The sequence below is a fragment of the Anomaloglossus baeobatrachus genome, chromosome 5, assembly GCF_048569485.1.
Source record: "Anomaloglossus baeobatrachus isolate aAnoBae1 chromosome 5, aAnoBae1.hap1, whole genome shotgun sequence".
In the NCBI taxonomy this organism is placed as follows: domain Eukaryota; kingdom Metazoa; phylum Chordata; class Amphibia; order Anura; family Aromobatidae; genus Anomaloglossus; species Anomaloglossus baeobatrachus.
Genome location: NC_134357.1, coordinates 389986661 through 390014222, shown reverse-complemented (window position 1 = coordinate 390014222; position 27562 = coordinate 389986661). Strand labels below are relative to the sequence as shown.

The window sequence follows — 27562 nt, the reverse complement described above, 5'->3', positions numbered from 1 at the left end:
ACTCTTCATTTTGCCTACGCAGACGTTTCCTATGATCACCCAGCCTAAGTCGTAGCGCTGAGCGAATGGCGCATCGTGTGACCCGTTGATGTGTTGGCGTACTTTGTGTAGCCGGAGGATGTCCCTTCCAATCAGAATCAGGATTTTTGCACTATGATCAAGAGGTGGGATCTTGCTGGCGATAGTTCTCAGGTGAGGGTGGTGAAGAGCTGACTCTGGTGTTGGAATCTCTTCCCGGTTAGCCGGTATCTGGTTGCACTCGACAAGTGTCGGTAGAGGTATCTCTATGGTATTTTCAAGAGATGTTACCACGAGACCACTGGCTCTTCTTCCGCAAGCTTCTGAGATGCCGCTGCAAGTACCTAGTGTATAAGGGTAGGCATTTCCTTTTAAGCCGAACAAGTCGAAGAGTTCAGACCTGGCAAGTGACCTGTTACTCTGGTCGACCAGGATGCTGTACACCTTCACAGCCCTTTCTGGGTGACCTTTGGGATATACCCTTACTAGGCATATTTTCGCACAAGACTTGTCCCAGAAATCTTCTCCGCAGACTGCGGTGCACGAGGAGGATACTGTGAGGTGGTTTGCAGCTTGGCCGGTACTCTCCCCACCATGACTTGTGGTAGGAGAAGGTGTAGGTGCAGGATCAGGCTGAGATGGGTGCAGTGCTTGTACGTGATCTGTGCTGTCACACTCCATGCACTTAATTGTAACCTTACAGTCCTTGGCAAGGTGTTCTGTAGAGGCACAACACCTGAAACATACCCCAAACCTTTTCAAGAGTTCCTTTCGTTCTTGAAGGGGTTTCTTCCTGAAGCCAATGCACTTCTTCAGGGGGTGTCGCAGTTTGTGAATAGGACATTGGCGGTTCGGATTTTCCGCCTTCCCGCCTTCAGTGCCATTGTCTGGTGCTGACGGTGTAGGTGGTAGAACATCGGTCTTTTTGACTGATACTGGGCCCCTACATTTCCTGTCATTTTGATGAGGGCTCTCATATCTGGGAGCTGATGAAGTGGAGCCGGTGGGTTCTCCACAGGTGAAGCTGGGGTCTGCCTTACGTTCCGCGATGCCGTTGATGAACTCGCAGAAGTAGGAGAATGGAGGGAAGGACACTTGGTGCTCTTTTTTATAGTTTGTTCCTACCGTGGTCCACCTTTCCTGCACGTTGTAAGGTAACTTGGCGACTATGGGTTTCACCCCACGAGCGGTGTCCAGGTAGCTGAGGCCAGGTAGGTGTGTGTCTGTTTTGGCCAGCTGGAGCTCAGACAGCAGGTCGCTGAGTTCCTGGTACTTTGAAGCATCCTTGCCAGATATTTTGGGAAGGTCATACAGTTGTTTCAGCAATGCATCTTCAATTGCTTCAGGACTGCCGAAGCCTTTCTCTAGTCTGTCCCATGCAGTTGCGAGACCAGTTGTTGGGTCGCTGATGTAGACGGATCTGAGTCTCTTGATTCTCTCAGTAGACCGTGGCCCTAGCCACCTGATTAGCAACTCCAGCTCTTCAGTAGCCGTAATGCCGAGGTCACGCGTTGCGGTTTTGAAGGCACACTTCCACCCTCTGTAGTTTTTGGGCTGGTCGTCATACTTTGTGAGACCGGTGTTGGTGAGTTCTCGGCGGATCATGTACCTCGCAAAGTTGGACATGTCTGATCTTTCTGACATTTGGGGCACATTTGCTGACTGCGTGGTGCTGTTTGTGTGGTTCGTAGCTTCGTGGTTCGGGAACATGGGAAGGTACGGAGTGGCGTAGGCGTTTAGACCAGTGACCGCCGGTTTGGAGTGTACAGACTCTGTTGTATATGGGGCTGGAACTACATAGTTGTTGGGAGTGTAGCGCCTTGCCGGCATGTTAGGTTGCATGTAGACATGGGCATACAGAGGTTGCTGATGCACAGGGTGTGGCTGTGCATTGGAATATGAAGCTGGTTCAGGCTTGAAAGTCTGAGGTGCATTGGACTGACCTGGAAGGCTGGAAGCTGTAGGTGGATCAGTGTCTTGAGGCTCTGGAGAAGTATTAAGGCCCTGTCACACACAGAGATACATCTTTGGCAGATCTGTGGTTGCAGTGAAATTGTGGACAATCAGTGCCAGGTTTGTGGCTGTGTACAAATGGAACAATATGTCCATGATTTCACTGCAACCACAGATCTGCCAAAGATTTATCTCTGTGTGTGACAGGGCCTTTAGCACTGACGGGAATGTTGATGGTCGTTGGCAGTTCGTCGGCTTGGCTCAGCACGTAATCTCTTGTACGCTTAAGTGAGTCTTCTGTGTCGAGATCACACAAACTGGCGCTGCCTTCTTGGCTCCCACCCAGAGCTTGCTCAAAGACTTTTAGCCTTGCCATGGCCGCCACATGTTCGCATTCCTTCTGTAGGGCTTCAATTTCTGCTTCCTTGCATGCAGATTCTGCTTTCATCTCTGCTTCCTTGCGAGCAGATTCTGCTTTCATCTCTGCTTCCTTGCGTGCAGATTCTGCTTTCATCTCTGCTTCCTTGCGTGCAGATTCTGCTTTCATCTCTGCTTCTCTCTGGGCGAAGATGGCGTGTACTTTCGTTGTTTCTGCTTCGGCGCGCGCCTTTATGAGCTGGTCGCTGAGGGTTGAGTACTTTGATGAGCCTGATTTGAGTGCCTTGAGCTCTTAATGGACCTGGATTTGTAAGATGCCGCTCCTGACATTTGCGCAATTTTTGCTTCAGTCTCTCTCACAATGTCGCGCACAGTGCGGTCTCGTTCAGCATTAAGCTGATGGAAGTCCTGTAGTTCTTTTTGAGACTCAGACGTATTTGATCTCAGCAGGGTAGAGGAATATTTTTTACAAATCTCTTTGTAAGACCGGTATGCTGAGTACAGTTGTTCCAGGGCTCCCTCTGGTGGTAGCTCATGAGCACCAGGCGCAGATATAACAGTCACTTGTTTTTGCACTCTTTGCCACAATAATGCTGTGTGGGTAAACAGTTCACTTCTGGCTGTTTCTAGGTTCTCTTTAACATTCCATGTTGGGTTGGTCAACCGCTTAGATCTTTCACTGTAATTTGAGTGTGAGTCCATGTCTTCCTCTTGTTGCTTTAAAGCAGGTAGTGAGAGAGCTCTCTTTGACTCCATCAGGAAGGATGACTGCTGCTCTGCACTGGTTGTCAGGGAAACCAATACAATGTTGCAATCTCTGCAGCCAGCAGCCTGTGTTTACAGGATGTATTTGCAAAGTCTCTGGCTGCAATTTACAATTAGCTTATGGGGGATTCTTGGTTTATAGCTGCACACAGTTCTGATAACAGGTTAATACTTTACAGGGCACTTTGTCTGAAGCTGCTATAAAGTTTTATGCTGTGGCTTGTTATCAGCCCCTTGGGGTAATCCTTTCTCTGGATTGTATGCTGTATAGCACTCCTGGAAACAGGTTCTTTAATGATATATGAATACTAATCCCGGTCACAGCTAATCCTTTTCACTATTCTGTCTCTTCCTGGTAGCAATGAATCCAACCGCTCTAATTATCAGTCCCTTGGATAACTGTATGATTTTACTCACTCTACCGGCTTCCACAGATAGTGTTAACTCAGCCCAACGATGACTTGTAGGAAGACCAGGAGAAACGCTGTAGTTTTCTTCTAGAATCTTGTATTAAGTACAAAGTAAAGGCAGGTGAAAAGGAATAATCTGTACAGGGTTGCAGACATGTCTCTTCAGTAATGATTCCTCTAGACTAAACTGAAGGAGAAGGGAGGAGCTTTCTATACAGACGCCAACTAAGGGAGGAACATAGGGACAAACGTCATACAGTCTAATCTACCTAGTAACAATAAAGGAATTTCCTGATAGGAGGAAAAATATGCAATGCAAGAATTATATACAACACGTTGTTCCCATTCATGGGACACAACACCCACAGCTATGGACCCAAATGTGTGTGAATGTGCATCAGATTTCATCACAGACTCAGGCCTTGACTCTGGTATTGCTCACATGTCCGACAACATTTCCATTTTTCTATCCTACTTATCTGAATAAGGCCTAATGCTGAAAATTTAAGATTAAAATGGTGGCATGCTCCATTGATCACCATACTATATGTGTCACATGGCGTTTGGCTCAAAACTCTCCAAGTCTCATGGCATTATCTGGCACTAGTCACACCACAGACTCTGACACTCCGCACTATGGTTTCACTGCGGCTTCTGAGTTGCACAGTCAGGTTTGGGCATCGACCAGCTGTGTGCTCATTAGTGATCGAGCTTGTCGGGGTTAATTTCTACTATCTTGCTGTATACCTCTAGGATCATATGTTATGTGAAACCTTTCACAGCTTCTCCCCGGATTTTTAAGATGGTGGAAACTGACTTCCTGTGCCAATTATAGCTTTAAGCGATACCAGTCCATGTGCTGTTGTGATCCAGTTGCTGGTGAACTGTTGAGTGCTGTTTGTTGTATTGTAGGAATTCTCTTGTTGTCTGTTTATTCCCTCCCTGCTCTTTATTTCTTCCTGATCATGTATTGTCTAATCCCTCTGTGTGTGATTGCTGTGAATTAAAGTTTTGGTTTCCACGTTTGTCTATTTGTGCGGGTTTAACCACTGCTGTCCCGGCCCTGTCCTGGGATTGGAGAGAGGACATATTAGAGCAGAGCTGGCCAGGAGCAGGGCTAGATTGGCGGTCCAGACCTCTTCACCATCAGAAGTACCTCTGAGTTAAGGGACAGCTAGGGCCCAGTTCCCACAATAGCCCCTGGTTATCCCTTTATACTTCATGTTAATATGGGTAATGTTCTCTTAGGCTACGTTCCCACAATGAGCTTTTAGTAAGTATTTGACGCTGCGTATTTTCGCTACATTAAAAATACAGCGTCTTACAGTTCTAGCAAAGTGAATGGGATTTAATGAAATCTCATGTCTCTATACTTCTTTTTTACTGTGTGTAAACTCACCTGTGGTAGGTGATTCAAATCCGCAACATGTTAATTCCTCTTGTGAGTACTCTGAGATTTATGTGCAGATTTTCCCCATAGATTTGCATTAGATGTGGAAAGTCCGCAGGTAAAAAAACGCACATGCTTTTTTGAGGCGTTTCCATGAAAAGCATCAAAAACGCGTATGATCTGCGCTTGAGTATACCAATAAAGTTTTCTAACGACGAAGAAGTATGGAAAACAAAGCAGGTTTATTTAAAGCATGACACACAAAAAACAAAACCACAGCGTCAAAAACATGGTAATAATGCCTGTTAAAAACGCACACAAAAACGCAACGCAAAAATGCACGTAACCTAGTTTAAATAATAGGTGCAGAAATACTACAACATCAAAAACTCACTAATATCTCATCGTGGGAACATAGCCTAAGTTTCATAATATAAGGATTTGTTTTAGGCCACGGACACATATATCAAGTATTTAATTAATAGTTTAATAGTTTAATAGTTTTTAAGGTTGAAGGTAGATTTAAGTACATGCAGTGCAAACTATAGCCTAACATGTTGATCCATAGGAAGGCAAAAATCCCATGGGGCAGACACTAAGCTCCATAATAGGGGAAAAAATCCCTTCCCAATTCCATATACAGCAATCAAACTTGTTCCCTGGATTAATGCCCCATCACAGAAGCTAAGGGCAGCTTTGCACACTACGACATCGAAGGTGCGATGTCGGTGGGGTCAAATCGAAAGTGACTCACATCCGGCGTCACTTGCGATGTCGTAGTGTATAAATCCTAGATGATACGATGAACGAGCGCAAAAGCGTCGTTATCGTATCATCGGTGCAGACTCCGACATTTCCATAATGCCGGTGCCGCGACAGGTACGGTGTAGTTCCTCGTTCCTGCGGCAACACACATCGCTGTGTGTGAAGCCGCAGGAACGAGGAACATCTCCTTACCTGCCGCCAGCGGCTATACGGAAGGAAGGAGGTGGGCGGGATGTTTACATCCTGCTCATCTCCGCCCCTCCGCCGCCATTGGCCGCCTGCTGTGTGACGTCGCTGTGACGCCGCACGACCCGCCCCCTTAGGAAGGAGGCGGGTCGCCGGCTAGAGCGACAGTCACAGGGCAGGTGAGTGCATGTGAAGCTGGCGTAGCGATAATTATCGCTACGCCAGCTATCACAAAATATCATACCTGCGACAGGGGCGGGGACTATCGTGTGTGACATCGCAGCATCGGCTTGCGATGTCGCAACGTGCAAAGCCCGCCTAAAACCCATAACCTGTAAAGTTATAATTTTCAAGAAAGGTATCCAGGTCTTGAATTTTAGAAGTGACTCTACCACTACAACATCATGTGGCAGAGTTCTATAGATCTCCAATCACAGGTCTAGGTGTAAAAAGATAATTATAAGATCTCTATACTATCCCTTCATATATTTGTGCATTGTAAAAAGGTTGCCTTTGTTTTTTGAAACTAAATAACCCCAAGTTTAATAACCTGTCTTGGTATTGCAGTCCCCCCATTCCTTTAATAACCCTGGTTGCTCTTCTCTGCCCCCGCTGTAGTTCAGCTATCCTTCTTATACACCAGAGACCAAAATTGTACACAGTATTTCGTGAGTGTGGCACACTAGTGACTTGTATAAACGCAAAACTATATGAGCATCTATGCCTTTTTTTAACACATACAATTATTTTAGTACCCTTGGCATCAGCTGCCTGGCACTGGTCAGTAAAGTAGAGTTTGCCGACCACCCACAAACCCAAGTCTTCTTCAGTGATAGTTTTACCCAGTGTTTTACAATTAAGTACATAATCATGCATTTTATTAACTCTGCCCAAGTGCTTGACATTACATTTATCTACATTACACTTCAATTACCATTTCTCAGTCGAAACCTCCAGCTTACATAAATCCTTCTGAAATATTAAATTATCATCCTCTGTGTTGATGTTGATTACAATGTAGAGTTTAGTATAATCTGCAAATATTGAAATTCTACTCTGTATGCCCTCTACAAGGTCATTAATAAATATGTTAAAAAGAAGATGGCCCAATACTGATCCCTGTAGTATCCTACTGTTAACTGTGACCCAGTACAAGAGTGTGTTTCATTAATAACCAGCCTTTGTTTCCTATCACTGAGCTATTTCTTAACTTAGTTATACATATTTCCTCTATTCTCATTTTATGTACCAACCTTTTCAGTGGCACCGTATCAAATACCTTTGAAAAGTCCATATAGACAACATTCACTGCATTTCCCTGGTCCAGTCTGGAACCTACCTCCTCATAGAAGCTGACCAGATTAGTTTGACAGGGCCGATCCCTCATAAACCCATGTTGATACTGGGTCATGAGGCTATTCTTCTTTTACCCACAGTAGAGGTTAACTTTACCAGCCTAAAAATTCCAGGCTCAGATTTTGTCCCCTTTTTGAATATTGGCGCCACATTTTCTATGCGCCAGTCCGATGGTACAGACCCTGTTATTATTGAATCTGTGAATATTGAAAATAATGGCATGACTATCATCATACTTGATTTCTGCTGTGCTCGGGGGTATATGCCATCCGAGCCTGGGGATTAATCCACTTTTGAGTGATTTTTAGGTGGTGCCATACTTCCTGTTGGGAAGTATGGCACCATACATATGCAAGTGACATTTCATGCATAATTGATAGTATCCCTGATCATGTCATCTGCCTTGGGATATTTTTCATAAACACTATAGAGAATAAAGTATGTGGCCTTTCCCTCACCCTCTTCCACCTTTTCACCCAGACTATTTTTGAGGGAGTCAACTCTATCATTTTTGAGGTTCTTACTATTTATGAAGTCGAACCATATTTTTGGATTATTTTTTACTTTCTCTGGCAATTAGTATTGCTGTCTCAGTCTTTGCTGCTTTGAGTTGCTAATTATTTAATGACGCGTCACTACCCTCTTGCTTTAATACTCTAAATGATCTAAATGCCTTCTTTTTTTTGTCATTTATTGCATCTCTTAAAGGTCTATTTAGCCACAGAGAGTATTTTACCTCACTATTGATAAGGCTGCTTTCACACTACGTTTTTTTAACATGCGTCCTGAACGTTTTTTTAACGCAAAAACGGATCCAGTGCAAATGTGTTTTCATTTCAATGCATTTGCAATGGACTGGCGTCAACATGCGTTCACCTGCGTTTGCGTGTGTTATAGTGAGGATCCAGCGACTTGCAGTTTTTTAACTTTTTTCAAAAACGCTACTTGTAGTGTTTTTGAGCTGCGTCCAAATACTGTTCTTCACTGGATCCTGACTATACTGCACGCAAACGTATGTGAACGCTGGCATGCTGATAGACAGGATCCTGCTTGCTCTACTGAGCATGCCCAGAAACCAGCCTGGCGTGATCAGTCTCTCTCTCTCCCCCTCCCTCTCTCCCCCTCCCTCTCTCCCCCTCCCTCTCTCTCTCTCCCTCTCTCTCTCCCGCCTCTCTCTCCTCTCTCTCTCCCCCTCCTGAGAGCTGCGGATACTCGTAACCAAGGTAAATATCAGGTAACCAAGCAAAGCGCTTCACTGAAGCCAGCTTTACACGCTGCAATGTATCTTACAATGTGTCGGCGGGGTCACATCGTAAGTGACGCACATCCGGCATCGTAAGGTACATTGTAGTGTGTAACAGCTACGTGCAATTGCGATTGAACGGTAAAATGTTCATCGCATGCACGTCGTACATTCCTCATGAATTGAACGTTAGATTGTTCAACGTACCCGGGATAGCACATATCGCAGTGTGTGACACCCCGGGAACGATGAACAGATCTTACCTGCGTCGTGCAGCTCCCGGCCGCTAATGCGGAAGGAAGGAGGTGGGCGGGATGTTTACGTCCCGCTCATCTCCGCCCCTCTGCTTCTATTGGACGGCTGCCGCGTGACGTCGATGTGACGCCGAATTTCCCTCCCACTCCAGGAAGTGGACGTTCGCCGCACACATCGAGGTCGTATGGACGGGTAAGTACATGTGACGGGGGTTAATCTTTTGTGCGGCACGTTCAACAAATTGAACGTGCCACACATACGATGGGGGCGTTGCAAATCGCATACGATATCGTATGCGAAATTGCAACGTGTAAAGCTGGCTTTAGTTACCTGATGTTTACCTTGGTTACGTGTGCAGGGAGCAGGCAGCCTGGCTCCTAGCAGCTGTGGACGCTCGTAACCAAGGTAAATATATAGCAAAGCACTTTGCTTAGTTACCCGATATTTTCCTTGGTTACCAGCATCCACAGCTATCAGATGCCGGCTCCCAGTCTATCACGTTCAGTTCCCCTCACTCCCGATCACATGACTCCAATGCCCGCCCATAAACTTCAAGTCACAGGATCCTACAAAATAGCACATGCATTTGCATGCGTTTTTCTTTGTAAAAACAGGATCCACTTTTACAGCCAAAAAACGTTCATGACGCATGGTAAAAAAAACGTAGTGTGAAAGCAGCCTAAGTCAAAACCAGGAGTGGGTAAAAAATCCAGAAGTGGTGATGTGTTTCTATTATACTTTTCCTCTAATTGTCCCACTTCTGGTTTCGGCTTAAAATTTTTTGAGGTCAAAAACTGCGCAAATACGCATGTACAATTGGCCTTAATCTTTTAAGTTCTGCATGTTTGGAATGAGTCGGCTGAGTTCAGTGACGGTGTGCAGTGATACAACAAATCTTGGCACACCATCGTTGCAGGGATGTAAACAAGGGCAGGGGACAACAGAATTGATGGCGCTTTTGTTGCCGAGCCTCTCTGTTACTGCTGTTACTGAGATATGGCCCCTCTTCCTTGTATATAAATCTAGGCCTCGATTCATCAAAGCAATGACGCCAGTGGCAGGTTCAGATGGGCGTACTCAGATGCTGTCTGTGTTAAAATTAGATAGCACACCATCCGCGGACCTTATCTCTTTTGGGGTCCTTAATCCCTCTTTCAGAACAATACATATAACTTGATATCCAATGCTTTATTTGAAGGTATCTGCACAGTCTTGACTTTTTACATACATTCACATCAAATGAGCTGTCTGCAAATCATCTCCACACTTCAGAGGCTTAACATCTGCTATATATTGATCATTAAACAGCATTTCTCACCCCACAGTACAGTAAACTATATTAGAAAATGGGAGGTGGACATGGTGGACACCCGCGAAAGTTTCCAGGAACAATGCATGACGTGATCTCTTCATGTTCTAGAAACTAATGCGATAGTCTGCTTACAACGTCTTCATGCACTGGTACATGGTCCCTGCACATATTGCATATAAGATCCATGGATAATTTTTTCCGGGGATGCGTTTCCAAAGGTGATATGTTGGACATGTGGTGAACTGGCCCCTAGGTGTCTCATGTTTGGTTTCATGAACATAAACCTAAATGTAAACTAGCTTGTGCCATTTTCCGTTCCCATCTAATGGGAGATCTCAGGGAAGCTTTGTTACACCACCAGGGCCAGATTAAGGTTGGTGGGGGCCCCTGGGCAGAAAATCTGGTGGGGGCCCCATAACGTTAACATTTTTAGCCATAACAGTAGAGCACGAACCGTAGCATTTAGATATAAATCCAATGAACATTTATCTTATCCTGTTCTGCCACATTCAGATTTACAGCACTACAATACAGATACAGTCCAGGATAAATCACAGCTGTCCACTTACACACAGAAAGTAGAGTTAGGGCTGCTTTACACATTTCGATCTCGTATGCGATCGCACACGCCCCCATCGTATGTGCGGAACAGGCAATTTGTTGCCCGTGTCGCACAAACGATTAACCCCCGTCACACGTACTTACCTTCCAAATGACCTCGCTGTGGGCGGCGAACATCCACTTCCTGAAGTGAAAGGGACGTCACACAGCGGCCGGCCAATAGAAGCGGAGGGGCGGAGATGAGCGGGACGTAAACATCCCGCCCACCTCCTTCCTTCCGCATTGCCGGCGGGACGCAGGTAAGCTGCATTTCATTGTTCCCGGGGTGTCACATGGAGCGATGTGTGCTGCCTCAAGAACGATGAACAAAGAGACGTTCAATTTTTAGAAAATGAACGACGTGTATGCAATCAACGTTTTAACGCACAATCAGGGTCGCACGTAGCTGTCACACACTACAATATCACTAACGATGCCGGATGTGCGTCACTTACGACGTGACCCCGCCGAGACATCGTTAGATATATTGTAGCGTGTAAAGCCCGCTTTTGTCACATATTTTTTATTGATCCCAATGTTAAGGCAGCCAGGGCCAGCTCCAGGTTTTTGTGGCCTCCGGGTGAAAGAGTCTCAGTGGACCCCATCCACACACAGACACGCACATACACATACAGGCATGCGTATATACATATTTGAAGACAAATTCAGAAAAATACATATAAACAGACAAATATATGCACAGTCATATACACTGACATACATGCAGACAGACGCATTAGGGCTCGTGCGCACGTTGCGTAATTACATGCATTTACGCTGCGTATAGCACTGCAGTGTAAATGCATGCGTCCTGCGTCCCCTATACAATCTATGTATATTGTGCATGATACGTGCACCCATTGCTTTTATGAACGCAGTGATTTGGGTGCTAAAATGTTGACCCAAATCCGTGCGTTCATAAAATGAGCATGTCAATTATTCCGTGCGCTATGGATGCAGCTCCCGCTCTGTCTATGGTGGGGGCAGCAGCCAGAGCGCATGAAATCGGATTTTCTGTACAGAATAACTACATCCATTATGCAGTGTTTCTGCAGCGATTTGACGCGCACATGTGCTGTCAAATCGCTGCAGAATATTCAGCAGTTACGTGTGCATGAGCCTTTACAGGTATTAATATGGGGAAATCGCCAGCAGCCTCACTCACCTCTCCCGCTTGTTTCCGTCCAGCTCCTTCAGGACATGTGGCTGTTTCACGATGGCTGTCACTAACACACATGACTGCACACTGGCAGCACTGCTGTATATACATCACAGGAGGGGCTGGGGGCTACGATATATACATTACAGGAGGGGCAGGGGGCATAGACGTTACTGGAGTGGCAAACAGCTCTGGTGGTGTACTCATCACTGCGATGGGTGACATAGCGCTCTGGGGAACCCATATAGTTCGGGGGGGGGGGGGGGCGCACAGACTGCTCTAATTCATATATACACACACAGTACTGCTTCTTACACACACATCTCTGACACACACACACACACACACACACTACAATGCACCCCCCATCACCCCCCCCCCCCCACACACACACACACACAATACAATGCACCCCCCATTACCCCTACACACACACGCACACACAATACAATGCACCCCCCATTACCCCTACACACACACGCACACACAATACAATGCACCCCCCGTTACCCCTACACACACACACACAATACAATGCACCCCCATTACCCCTACACACACACGCACACACAATACAATGCACCCCCCATTACCCCTACACACACACACACAATACACCCCCCATTACCACTACACACACACACACACACACAATACAATGCACCCCCCATTACCCCTACACAGACACACATAATACAATGCACCCCCCATTACCCCCCCACACACACACACAATACAATGCACCCCCCATTACCCCTACACACACACAATACAATGCACCCCCCATTACCCCTACACACACACACACACACACACACACACACACAATACAATGCACCCCCCATTACCCCTACACACACACACACACACACACAATACAATGCACCCCCCATTACCCCTACACACACACACACACAATACAATGCACCCCCCATTACCCCTACACACACAATACAATGCACCCCCCATTACCCCTCCCCACACACACACACACACAATACACCCCCCATTACCCCTCCCCACACACACACACACAATACACCCCCCATTACCCCTCCCCACACACACACACACAATACACCCCCCATTACCCCTCCCCACACACACACACATAATACAATGCACCCCCCATTACCCCTCCCCCCACACACAATACAATGCACCCCCATTACCCCTCCCCCCACACACAATACAATGCACCCCCCATTACCCCTCTCCTCACACACAATACAATGCACCCCCCATTACCCCTCTCCCCACACACAATACAATGCACCCCCCATTACCCCTACACACACACGCACACACAATACAATGCACCCCCCATTACCTCTCCCCACACACAATACAATGCACCCCCCATTACCCCTCCCCACACACAATACAATGCACCCCCCATTACCCCTCCCCACACACAATACAATGCACCCCCCATTACCCCTCCCCACACACAATACAATGCACCCCCCATTACCCCTCCACACACACACACACACACACACACAATACACCCCCCATTACCCCTCCCCCTACACACACACAATAGACCCCCCATTACCCCTCCCCCTACACACACACACACACAATACAATGCACCCTCCATTACCCCTCCCCCACACACAATACAGCCCTCATCACCCCCTACACACACAAATTACACTGCTCCATCCCTACACACTCCTGCCTCCCTCCCCCCCTCTCTCGGAATACAGTGCTCCTCCTCTGCCTGTCACAGAGCTGTGTTCCTTCACAAATGTTCCCCGTTGTGTCCTCTGCCCCTCCTCACTCATCCCCATTAATTACACCTGTCTCTTCAGCTCCTTCATGGAGCGCTCGCTTCCTCATGTCCCCAGTGTGGCGCCGGCAGCACTGTGATGATGTCAGCAAGGTGCTGATCTCATCACGTTGCTGCACGTCGGGGGCGGGGCCCAGTCCCGGCGCGCTGTTCAAATGTATTTACGTCTGAAAGATGCAAATACATTTGAATAGGAACGGAAACAGGAAGCTGCGGTCATCGGCTCTGCTGCGCTCCTCTGCAGTGTACATGCCGGCAGCAGAGCCGGCACACAGCAGAGCCGGCACACAGCAGAGCCGGCACACAGCAGAGCCGGCACAGCTCGCTGCCTCCTGCTAGTGTGCCTGGCATGTAAGGAGCGCAGCGGGGACAGCAGACAGCGGCCCACCACACCGTGCCCCTGCTTCTAGGTATGGCCGCAGCACATAGCAGGGAGCATTAGCACACCTCTGACCCCGGAAGTTCAAGCGGCCGCTGGTACTTCCGAGATCAATCAGCGTCCTGTGCCCGCAGTTTGTTTTTGCGTCTTAAATGCAGATGCAAATAAATAGCGGTGCCACCCCCCCCCCCCCCCCCCCCGAAAACACAGCTGATTTATTAGACTGTCTTTACGGAGGGGGAGAGGGTGTGAAAAAAAAAATGCTGACAGGTGCCTAGTGCTAAGTATGGTGGGGGCCCCCTTAGAAGCTCTTTTGGTGGGGGCCCCTGGGCTCCAGCCCCGCCTGCCCCGCCTATAATCCGGCCCTGTACACCACTAATCATCCACCCTATTCTTTTTTGCAGCAAAACAGACAATAGCTTACAGTTGGAAAAAACCACACATAGCGTACACAGAATTTCTGTGTTAAATAGATATGACCAATCAGCAACTCATTAGTCTCTTAAATGATACTCATACTAAATTATCCAGGATCTGTGACCTGTGGAAAACACATGCACATTCATATATACCAATACTAGTTTTAGCTTTGGATAAACATATACAATAATATATAATATCCTCATGTTACATGGAAATTTTTACAAACTTTGCCGACTGTCATGGCGTCGTCGGGATCTTCGGGATCTGTTCAGACTACTGATTCTGCCACTCCACCCGATAACTTCTCTGGTGTCTGTAATCAACGCAGGGAGTCTCAGGCATAAGTTAATCTCTAGTAGTCTGCTTGTTACTCTCCTTTGATCACTTGTTGTGGGGTAGCCAATTACATCTGCTCCCCTGCTACATATGCAAGTTAGATCCTTGCTTTTAAGCCAGGTATAGTTTATCTTAGCTGGTCTGGTGAGGTATTTAAATATAGACTATCTGATGGTTGTAGTACTTGTTGCTGTGTGCTGTTGTGGAGTTAACCCTTGTTGCCTTTTATTGCTAGCTTCCTGCTCTTGCTTTTCTCCTGAGTCTCTCATTGTCTATCCTATGTGTGTCCAGTGTGTCAAAGTTTTTGTTTTGATTTCCCTTGTCTGTTTTTATCTTTGTTTCCATCTCACTTCTGCCCCTTCCTTCTCTAGTGGAAGGGGTAAATTAGATTAGATCTGGACAGGAGCATAGCCAGGCACAGGAATTTCGGCATAGCCTAGGGTCCCTTAGCATGAGGGACAACATAGGAGCCCCTGTTCTTCGTTATCCTACAGTCACAGCTTGACATCTCATTAATACCTGATTCTTACTCCCCTCTCCCCCCTCTCTTATTTTCTCCCCCTTTAGTACAGTCTTGCTTCCTTTGTATGTTCAATATTATATGATCTCTTAACATATTTAAATTTTATATATATATATATATATATATATACACTAGTGCATCTCAATAATTAGAATATCATCAAAAAGTAAGGCTGTGGTTATCCCGGTTACTTGTGCATCTTTTTCTACTACACCTTTTTGTTCCACTCAACTTACCATTATTATGCTTGGATACAGCACTCTGTAAACAGCCAGCTTCTTTAGCAATGACCTTTTGTGGCTTACCCTCCTTGTGGAGTGTGACAATGACTGCCTTCTTGACATCTGTCAAGTCAGCAGTCTTCCCCATGATTGTGTAGCCTACTGAACCAGACTAAGGGACCATTGTAAATGCTTAGGAAACCTTTGCAGGTATTTATTCTAATTTTCTGAGATAATGACCTTTGGGTTTTCATTGGCTGTAAGCCATAATCATCAACATTAACAGAAATAAACACTTGAAATAGATCACTCTGTGTGTAATGACTCTATATAATATATGCGTTTCCCTTTTTGTATTGAATTACTGAAATAAATTAACTTTTTGATGATATTCTAATTTATTGAAATGCACTTGTGTATATATATATATATATATATATATATATATATATATATATATATGTATATATATATATATATATATATATATATATATATATACATATATATATATATATATGTATTCTTCTGGTAAAACATAAAATACAATAAATATATTTGAAAGAAAAAATTGGATAGCTTACAGGCAGCACACGGATCAATGGTATTAAATAAGGCTGTTTTTCACGTGGACCAATTGCGTGTGTGAAAAAAAAATCACAGCGTACACTAGTCATGTCTATGGGTGTGCAACAAGAGTGGATCCTATACGAGATACCATACTGTATTAGAACGTTTTTTTTTTATAGATACCTTGCAATTATTAACATAGGAAACTGTATTTACTTTTGCAGATTTTTTTAAATGTTGATGTGTAAAAACGGATGTAAATAAAACAGACAACACCTCAATAACATATGGATGAAATATGGATGACAATTATCTATTTTTTTAATGGATGAGATATGGATGATTTTTCATACGTTTGTCTAAATCTGGCCTTAAAGGGAATCTGTCAGCAGTTTTTTTCCACCTAATCTGAGAGCAGCATAATGTAAGGACAGAGATCCTGATTCCAGCAGTGTGTCACTTATTGGGCTGCTTAGTGTAGTTTTGATAACCTACTGCTGATTAAACAGTGATTTTATCATTACAGGACTACTTGGCGTGCTGCCGGGTAGTCCAGCATATTCATGAGCTCTGTATAATTGCTAGATCTGCAGCAGAGAAAACATTGATTTTATTAAAATGACAGCAAACAGCTCAGTAAGTGACACATCGCTGGAATCAGGGTCTCTGTCTCTACATTATGCTGCTCTTAGATGGGAGAGCAAAAACCTGGTGACAGATTCCCATTAAAGACTAGATTTATATTCAGAGAAGAGCAAAACATACTGTATATCAGGACAAACACCAGATGTAGAGAAGAGCGGCATTTAGATTAGGTCAATAATATTTCACATTTATGGCAAGTGACAGGTCCTCTTTAAAGTGGTTGCTCAACCTTGAGGCAAAAGTCTGCAGTCCTTTATGTACCTGCAGACTTGTGAATCCTCGCAGTGTCAGGTTCTCCGGTATTGGCGCAAGTATGCTATTTGGATACTTCTGGCCATGTTCCGAATAGACCAATTCTTACCTCACTCATTTCATTGGCATTAAACAAGGCCGCACGTGTCTAGTCGGTACGTGACCACACATATTCAAATCGCCTACTTGCGGTCACGTGCACGCCTGCTACTGACATGGGGAAATCCTGAGAGTGTGCACACTGTGCACTGTGAGGGTTCACAAGTCTGCAGTCACATAGAGTTGACTTCAGACTCGTACCCCATAGCCAGACAACCCCTTTAAGCTAAGATTTTAGAATGTAATTTGTCTTTTTCTAGCTTTATTGGGTGTATTAGTGCATTTCGGAGGTGAGAATTGATATCAATGAACAAGGTGGCTGATTCAGGACAGTAACGTTAGTAGTAGTAGAAGTCACTGGGCTATGGAAGCACACACATGTTTTTATCAATCATTTTGTCAGCTTCTCTACTGTCCTAGGCTGGGTCTCTGGCTTCTAAAGCTGCCACCTGTCCCTAACTCTCCACGGATAAGCCTGTCACTGCCACTCTGACCTCACCGAGGGTGGGACTGCCTGTCGGAAGAGCAACTTTCCAAAGGAGATAGGAAGTCTTTGTATTAGAATATGTTTCTTTGTGTGAATTTGTGATTAATCTTAGATTATGTCTTTAGAACTTACTATCTTGTGATTGTATGTGTTTGAGTGAGTGGCTATAACTTTACTAGGGCACAAATGGCCGACTAGAATTGAGACAGTGATTGTGTCTGGTTAGCATAGATATCGTAGACTGAAAGCAGTAAAGTAAAACCCTGCCATGTATACGGAAGCATATGGATTTGATCACGAGGTGAGTATCCGTATACTCTCATATATTGTACGTAATGTATTCCTATTGTGTAGCATGAATTCCATGTTCTCAGTCTCCTGCTTCCTTGTGATCTACATTACAGGCCTCATTTCAGAAACTATTTACCATGGTTATATTCATATGACTATATAAATGTTAATCTCTCCATCCAGGGGTCAGCAGAGTCCTATACTAGTCGTCCATCTGATTCAGATGTGTCCCTCGAAGAAGATAGAGAGGCTTTACGAAAAGAGGCAGAACGTCATGCTCTTGCACAACTGGAAAAAGCAAAGGTACAACTAAAAAGCATTGTTTAGACATGTTTAGTCTGGTGTAGAGTGAAGAACCTGTTCTAGAGTGGTGTTTAGCCACTAAGGTATGTCCACACAAAGCGGATACGCTGCACATTTCATACAGTTTTTGGGGTGGAAATCTGTATTGTGTTAGGCTAGTTTCACACTTGCGTTGGGTTGAATCCGCTGGGTCCATTGCTGCGTCGTTTTGACGCATCCGTTATTTTTGTGGTGTCAACGGATGCAACGGGTCCGTTATTTCACAGGAATCCATTAGCTGATTCCTGTGAAATAACGGACCGTTGCATCAGTTTGGCATCCGTTAGGCATTTGTCTAACGGAATCCGTCGGCTCTATTTTATTTCTTTTTTCATTTTTTTTCATTCTGGGCATGCTCAGTAGAAATTAGCGGAATCCAGCAGCGGATTTCGTTGTTAAGCACTTAGCAACGGAATCCGCTACCATAGGGAACCATTATAAATTTTAAAGGAACCAACGGAATCCGTTGGTTGGCGTCATTTTGACGCAAGCATTTAACGTTACATTCTGCGTTGCTTCCGCTCGTCGGAAGCAACGGAGCGTCGGCCAACGGAAGCAACGCAGGTACTTTTGGCACAATCCATCATCAATACAAGTCTATGGGAAACAACGGAATCCGTTAACGGATTCCGCTGTTTCCCAAGACAGCGGATTGCGCCAAAAAAACCCCAACGCAAGTGTGAAAGTACCCTTACATCACCAAAGGAAATGGAACTGAGCTAAACCTTATCCATACATTGTGTATAAAATGCCTGCTGATATAGACCTGTGCTATGCATTTATTGAATTTATATCTGCAGCTTGTCAGTTTATGTTGTGGATTCTTATAGCTGTTTTTGTATTTCAAAGGGTGGGTGATATCTGCAGCAAAATGTCCAATAAATCTACACATTTTATTCCACATATATGTTGAAGTTTTGCTACCTAATTGCATAAAAACCTTAAACAAATTATTTTGACGCTCTGTGTGATGTACAATTAATGTCTCATGTCTCCTCATAGACCAAGCCTGTGGCTTTTGCAGTACGGACGAATGTAGGATATAACCCGGCTCCTGGAGATGATGCTCCGGTACAGGGGATGTCCATCAACTTTGATCCCAAAGATTTCCTTCACATCAAGGAGGTATGTCAGGAATGTACAGGAGTGCACGAGGACACACTGAAGAGTGTTATAATACTATTTCTAGGGTCAAGATTATGTATGAAAATGTAATTACTTGTACATCCCTATATACCCAGGGATTTTCCCTATAAAGTGGGTATACACACTAAAGGCCCCGTTACATGCAACGACATCGCTAACGAGCTATCGCTGGGGTCACGGAATTCGTGACGCACATCCGGCATCGTTAGCGACGTTGTTGCGTGTGACACCTATGAACGACCACTAACGATCCGAAAAAAGGCAAAAATCGTTGATTGTTGACACGTCATTCCTTTCCCAAATATCGTTGGTCACTTTGGACGCAGGTTGTTCCTGAGGCAGCACACATTGCTACGTGTGACACCCCGGGAACGACGAACAACAGCGTTCCTGCATCCTCCGGTAACGAGGTGGGAGTGACATTAATGTGGCTGCTCTCCGCCCCTCCGCTTCTATTGGTGGCCCGCTGTGTGACGTCGCTGTGACGCCGCACGAACCGCCCCCTTAAAAAAGTGTTTGTTTGGCAGCCTCAGAAACGTCGTTTGGAAGGTGTGTGCGTGTGACACGTACTAGCGATATTGTTCGCCACGGGCAGCGATTTGCCCATGACGCACGTACGACGGGGGCGGGTGCGATCGCTAGCGATGTTGCAGCGTGTAAAGCTCCCTTACCATTACAATAATAACAATATCTGGAGAATTGGATAGGAATACATAATATCCCTTTAAAGACAAGCAGGTGTGTATATAAAAATCATGGGGTCCCATAGCAGAAGTCCGTATTGCCCCCTCCCAAAGAAAAAATAATATTTGGTGCGATCACAGGAAGCATATCTCACAACTTTGCAGCTCTTACAAAAGAGTGTTCTTACTATTGAAGCCCCTTAGTGTTCACACACATTAATATACCCCTTTAATGCACTCCATATAGTATTATGCCAACAAAAGTGCCCCACAAACACCATATGATATCCCACAGTGAGTTCTTTCACAGTACCCTCCCCCCGCAAAGTATGATACTCCCACAGTGATCCCAAGACAGTATTATTCCCTCACAGTGACTCAAAAACATTATGATGCTCCACAGTGTACCAAAAACTGCCTCCACATGATATTATGGCCCCCACTTAGTATAATGGTCCTCCATAGAGTATAATGACCCCCACACCCCTCCATACAGTATGATGGTCCCAACACAACCTTCGACATGGTAAGACAGACCCCACACAACCCTCCACACTGTATAATGGCGAGCACACAGTATATTGGCCCCACTAATCCTCCGAACAGTAGAATGCCCCTTCACATATCCCAGTATATTATTCCCCACATAGTCCTAAAAAACTGTATAATGGCCCTCCACATAGTCCTGCAAACAGTATAATAGCCCCCACATAGTCCTGCAAACAGTATAATAGCCCCCACTAGCCCTGCAAACAGTATAGTGGATCCCCACATAGCTCTGCAAACAATACAATGGCCCCTCACATAGCCCTAAAACAGTATAATGGCCCCCACTTAGACCTGTAATCAGTAAAAAGCCCCTTCCATAGGGCTGCAAACAGTATAAGCACAGGAGACGTATTATAATATGTTTTCCAGATGGTACTATACCCCTCTAAAGTTTTGCAAATTTTCTGCTAAAAACTCACCACTATGTTGGAGAGGTTGCGGGAAAAATGGATCAACTACAAAAGATATAAATCTTACTCCAGAATTGGTCATTCTTTCCATAGGGTTAGAAGAATATGAGAAAAAATATAGATACATTGCCTGTCACATTTTCTTAGTTATTAAGAATTTATTAGCAGCCAACTGGAGAGAAGAAAGAATACCATCTATTTCAGAAGTTACGGACAGGGTTTCAGCTCATAATTTATATGAGTATAATATTGCGGTAAAAGAAAAAACTATCAAAGATATAAAATAAGATGGTCTCCTTGGTCCCAGATGTACATGCCAAACCTTGTTTTGACTTAGTTCCTTGACATTCTCTAAATAATATAAATGTAATATGTTATTTCCGAATGTGTTTATGTACTGTGCTAAATGGATATGAGTTTATAATCTTGCTTGACTTTGAAACTTAACGAATTGCCTCAACATCTTCCTCCTTCCCTTTCTCCTCCCCCTTTATATTCCCTAACCCCTCCATTCCCACCTCCCCTCCAATACCCCTTCCCCATCCACTTTTAGCCTAACCTTTCTTCCCTTCCTCTTCCCCTTTTTTATTCTTTCAACAATATTTTTAAGAATGCATTTTAAATACTTCAATTACCCCCTCCCCTGTTATTGTAAACCCCTTAAAATTTAATAAGGTATACAAACAGTATAAGGGCCTCATCCCTTAACCCTCCAAATATTATTTTAGACCCCGCATAGCCCTACAAATAGTACAATGGCCCCGACACAGCCCCCCAAACAACATAATAGGCTCCACAAATAGCCCTCCAAATATTATAATGGTCCCCACATAGCCCTCCAAAAGGTATAATTTCTCCTACAATGCAATCATTGATTAAAAAAAAAAATATTCCTTTCTCCTCGTTTCCCCGCTGCTACGATCTTCACAGCATGTGGTCTGCAGCTTTGCACAGCTCCACAGAGTGGGCACGGAGGAGTGACATCATTGCTCCCACTGCGCCAAGACGTCAAAGCTCAGATGCACTGGGAATATGATGGAAGATGGAGCTGACGGCCCCCTGTTCTATCATTGCTTTCAATTGTATTGGCATTCAGGATACCGATGCAGTTGAAAGTGTGATGGTGGTTGGTAGGACTGACAGAGGACACAATCTCACTTTGTAAATCTCCTTACATGTTATGGCCATGGCATGTAAAGAGTTTATTGAGCCACTGCAACACTCGTTTTCTGCTCCTGTGTCTGTGTTCACAGTTTGGAGCGAGTGCTGTTGGGCATCATAAGTTCTTCTAGAATGTGTAGAGGCAGCATTGTGACGGAAAACAGTTAAAGGGGTTTTACAAGCTGTAGATAAATGAGCCCACTGTCAAGATTACCCTACATTCCCAGTGTGCGTAGTGGTCATGTGACCCAAAGTATTAAATTTGTATACTTGTGGTCATTCGCCAACTAGATTTTCATCCGCTTCTCTGTTTAGAACATTGATACACTGGAAGCTGCATCTTATGTATGCAATCACCCACATACACAGCCATTATCACAAAATGTAGGTTACAGCACGGACTTGACAAATTGGATTTTTGTGCTAGGCTAAACACTGTGCTTTATAGTGCAGATTACAGTTTACTGCCAATTACCTAGTTTTGAAGAAATGTGAGATTGAGGCCTGGTAATACAATGTAACTTATTCCATATGTAGGTTTCTTCATTCGCTTATATTGGATTCAAGGAGACAGAGTTTTATTCTATGTTTGTAAAATTTCTATTGAGATCATCTTGTGTCATGGAAACTTCTTAACCTTGAAGTTTACGGAGTTTATACAGCTCAAACCACCAATTTGTATTCCCTCCTGCATTGACAATATGTGAAGCACTTACTGAACAGCGTGGGTCCTCCCGGCCTGCAGTATGTCCCTTATTGACCTACACATGGCATTTCTTCCACTCATGCACCATCGTGTATATATCTGTACTGCTAATGACCTATAGCAACTAGTTGACTAGATTTGCATATTATAAATTTATATATATATATATATATATATATATATATATATACATACTGGTGTGTGTGTGTATATATATATATATATATATATATATATTCTAGTAGGTTTATTGTAGGAAAGTAGTTTATTGGCTGAACCAATGTGTGATATATCAATTTATAAACACTTGTTATTGTAATATATAGTAATATATTGTTCTCAAAATCTTCATTAAATCATATCTTTACACTGTAACATACAATTTTTAGTTAAAGGTTTGAAAGAAAAATAAAATCTAACATGCACTAAAAAACAATCCCAACCCTCTCCTCTTTCCGTGCGCTAAGGGGTACTTTGCATGCTGCGACATCGCAGGCCGATGCTGCGATACCGAGCGCGATAGTCCCCGCCCCCGTCGCAGCTGCGATATCCTTGTGATAACTGCCGTAGCGAACATTATCGCTACGGCAGCTTCACATGGACTCACCTGTCCTGCGACCGTCGCTCTGGCCAGCGACCCGCCTCCTTATTAAGGGGGGCGGGTCGTATGGCGTCACTGCGACGTCACACGGCAGGCGGCCAATAGGAGTGGAGGGGCGGAGATGAGCGGGATGTAAACATCCCGCCCACCTCCTTCCTTCCGCATATCCTACGGAAGCCGCAGTGACGCCGGTAGGAGATGTTCCTCGCTCCTGCGGCTTCACACACAGCAATGTGTGCTGCCGCAGGAACGAGGAACAACATCGGACCGTCGCGTCAGCGTCATGGATTACGCCGACGCTGCACCGATGATACGATTACTACGCTTTTGCGCTCGTTAATCGTATCATAGAGCCTTTACACACTGCGATGTCGCATGCGATGCCGGAAGTACGTCATTTTCAATTTGACCCCACCGACATCGAACCTGCGATGTCGTAGTGTGCAAAGCCCGCCTAAGGGTCCAATCACAATCTCAATATTGTCTGTTCAGTCCAACCAGGCATGTGAGCGCTGCAGCCAATCACTGGTTGTAGTGGTGATACATGAGTCACTACTATAGTCAGTGATTGACTGCAGCTAACACATACCCATCAGGATTGAACGGAAGGTATGAAAACCTATGTCGGAATGTTGGGTGGGTTTTAGACATCTTAGCTTGTCTCAGTATGAAAAAGGATCAATTCTTGTAGTAATTTCTAGTAGGAAACTAGATATTGATGCAGACTATGAACTCTTCCATTAACCTGCCTTTCTATGAACCATTATTCCCAGAAATACAATAATGACTGGTGGATCGGGCGAGCAGTGAGGGAGGGCTGTGAAGTTGGTTTCATCCCATCTCCTGTCAAGTTGGAACATATGAGAATGCTACAGGAACAGAAGATTCGACAGAGCCGGCTCAGTACCAGGTGAAAACCTTATGTCTGTGCTAGGAAATAAAAGTTGTAGTGTCTCGTTCGTATAGTATAACTTTATATGTAATTTCTCCAATCTCTACCCTGCAGTAAATCCATTGGGAATTCAAACAGTCTAGGCGATGTGGGTGGTGGTACCCGCAGACCAACCCCTCCAGCAACAGGTGAGGGATATATTCTGTCGTCTTCTCTCTGAAAAACAATGACAACAAAGCATAGTCCAATGGTTACTTTGCTTGGTAGATCAGAATTTACATATCTCAAGTCATTAGTATTTTCCCCAAAATATGATCTGCAGTCAAGCTGGACGTAGCAGATCCCATTGTGACCACTTAAATATATACACGCCATATATAATTCAAAACGTGTTTTGTACACGATGCGGTTTTAAAACGGTTAGATATTAGATGAAAATAGATTAACTTAATGGGGGATTCCCATCTCCAAGATCCTACCCCAATATGTAGTAGGTGTAATAATAATATTAGCAAATACCTCCAATTAGAAATGTAGTATAGGTCTCCTGATTCACTATGTCACTTACCTCATTTTCAGGGCATTGCAGGACCTTAGGTATCCATGGTTAGGACCACAAGCAACTAACTAACTAACTAACTGTGACTATATATAGGGTCATAACCATGGATACCTAAGGGTATTCTAGTCCTGAACAGGAGGTGAGCAACATAGTGAATCAGGAGAACTATACTACATTTCTAATTGGAGGTATTTGCTAATATTATTATAAGTACTACATATTAGGATAGGGTTTTGGAGATGGGAATACCCCTTTAACTTATTTGATCCTTGTTTTATCTTTTTACCCACTGAGATAAGTGATGCCAGATGCACATTTACCTAAGCAGAAAATAGGTGGGGCGGGGGGGGGAGTCAGGGGTGATGCTGCAATGAAACAATCAGTAGCTAACTAATGTCTATAGGCAGCATAGGTCTGAGTGAGGACAAGACAAAGATCCTTCATGTATTCAGGTTGCATGATATCATCATATCATCTTACTTCTTACCCCCAAATCCCATCCTGTTTATACATCTTTTGCCTTTTTCTTATCCTGTTAACTCTTTCATTCTCTCTTCACTCAGTGGTTTATACCTTTTTAGTGGCTTAGTGAAAAGGTGATGATAAATATAAAGCTTTCAGGACTACTTAGGTTTCTTCTTCAGGCATGGATTACCCCAATATCTGAGGAGTCCCATATTTACACTGAAAATGGCTTAGGACTAGTGTAGTAAATACAGAAATCAATATCAGGAGGGGAATACACAGTTGTTGCATTAAATATTGGAGGGTTCATAGATAAGATATATGATATTATGAATGGGTTTTATGCTACTGATGGAGGTCGGGTCCATGGTTGTGAGTTCCCCAAAAGGTCTATCGCCTTTTCACTTAGCCAGTAAGTCCAACTACACACATTGAGTATTTGATGAGTTTTTTACCTCAGTATTTGTAAGCCAAAACCAGGAGTGGAATAATCAGAGGAAAAGTATAATAGAAACACGTCACCACTTCTGGATTTTTTTACCCCCTCCTGGTTTCCTCTTACAGATACTGAGATAAAAACTCACAAAATACTCAATGTGTGCACAAGACCTTAAACATATCAATCACTGAGGAACCTCCATTTTTATTTTTTTTTCTATATATGGCTAATTTGCTACGAAGATGTTTTTTTCTTTCCTTTTTACTACATTTGTGTTGCTGTAAAGGCCCCGTCACACACAACGAAATCGCTAACGAGATCGTTGCTGAGTCACAGTTTCTGTGATGTAGCAACGATCTCGCCAGCGATCTCGTTATGTGTGACACCTACCAGCGATCAGGCCCCTGCTGTGAGATCGCTAGTCGTTGCCGAATGGTCCGGACCATTTTCTTAAAAGGTGATATCCAACTGGGCAGGACGCATCGCTGTGTTTGACGCCTACCAACGACCTCCTAACACAGTCACAACGCCCGCTGAGATCGTTATACAGATCGCTCATCGTTACTGCGTCGCTGGTAAGATCTGACTGTGTGACATCTCACCAGCGACCTCCCAGCGACTTACCAGCGATCCTTATCAGGTCGTATTGTTGTCAGGATCGCTGGTAAGTCGTTGTGTGTGACTGGGCCTTAACACTCTGTCATTATCTACTTTACTTTTATCACTTTTTGTATCCTTCTTGTTCTCTCCGACACACGTCTTTTCATCTCTTCATCTTCAGGTCCCTTAGAAAACCAATTAGTTTATGACATAGATGGTGTTGATTTAGAATACGATGAGACAGAGCCTCAGCCTGTGCAGCAAACACCCCACACCAGCACAGGGAGCGTAACAACCCCCACCTCCACTACCAAACGTGTCCCTTTCTTTAAGAAGGTAACCTAGCTGTATAGCCATTGTCACTACTAACCCCCAAACTATCCATCAGTGTTTGCGGTTTGATTTCTGAGGCCTAATACAGGATTGTGGAGATTTCGTAACACCAAGCTTGTGTTTTGCAGAGTGTTTATTAGCAGAAGTGTGACGCGTGTCTTTGTGCTTATACTTGTGCTTGTGTTCTTCTTTAAAAACTGTATTCAAATGTATGGATATTGATGTTGGGTATATAGGACACATTTGCATCACCAATCTGAGCAACCAAGTGTCATATTTCTCTTCAGTTCTGACATACTGTATGAATAAGGCTAGCTTAATTCCACCTTTGGTCACTATGTGAGGTACACATATAGTCTGCAGAGTTTTCCACATATGTTCCATTTAGCAATCAGATTTAGAAACTTGGTACTCCAGATCAAATGTGAATAGGGGTTTTTATTGTGAAGAAATTTTAGGATCAGCACAAGCACAGATGTTTCGGTCAAAAGACCTTCATCAGTGTAAGTGCAGAGGGTCCTCAGAACCTATAGTAACGTGGACTGATTGCTAGGTGGGTTGTTAAACATGGCACTTCAATACCACATAGACATCGGTGGACATCACGTCATACCCAACTAAGCCGCTTGCCATGTTACTATATGTTCTGAGGACCCTCTGCACGCACACTGATGAAGGTCTTTTGACCGAAACATCTATGCTTGTTCTGGTCCTACAAGTTGTTCACAATAAAAAACACTATTCACTTTTGATTTGAGTGCCAAGTTTCTACATCTACTTGAGATGGTTTTGGACCCTACTTGTGCACCACTCTAGATGTGCCATGTGTATCAACTCACCTAGCAATCACTCCGCCATTTAG

At 44.3% G+C, this 27562-nt stretch overlaps 1 protein-coding gene across 5 annotated transcripts in view; it reads left to right on the top strand.

Annotated features, from left to right (window-relative positions):
- The window catches only part of CACNB1 (calcium voltage-gated channel auxiliary subunit beta 1), a 177442-nt gene that overhangs the window by 84742 nt on the left and 65138 nt on the right, over window positions 1-27562 (top strand). For 3 of the 5 annotated variants that reach the window (XM_075350114.1, XM_075350115.1, XM_075350117.1), the window contains 5 exons: window positions 17995-18114; window positions 19156-19278; window positions 24183-24319; window positions 24416-24489; window positions 26549-26703. In XM_075350114.1, the coding sequence (XP_075206229.1) occupies window positions 17995-18114; window positions 19156-19278; window positions 24183-24319; window positions 24416-24489; window positions 26549-26703 (609 nt within the window). The remainder of the gene's footprint in view (window positions 1-17994; window positions 18115-19155; window positions 19279-24182; window positions 24320-24415; window positions 24490-26548; window positions 26704-27562) is intronic. The other 2 variants (XM_075350116.1, XM_075350118.1) reach the window with 1 other exon arrangement.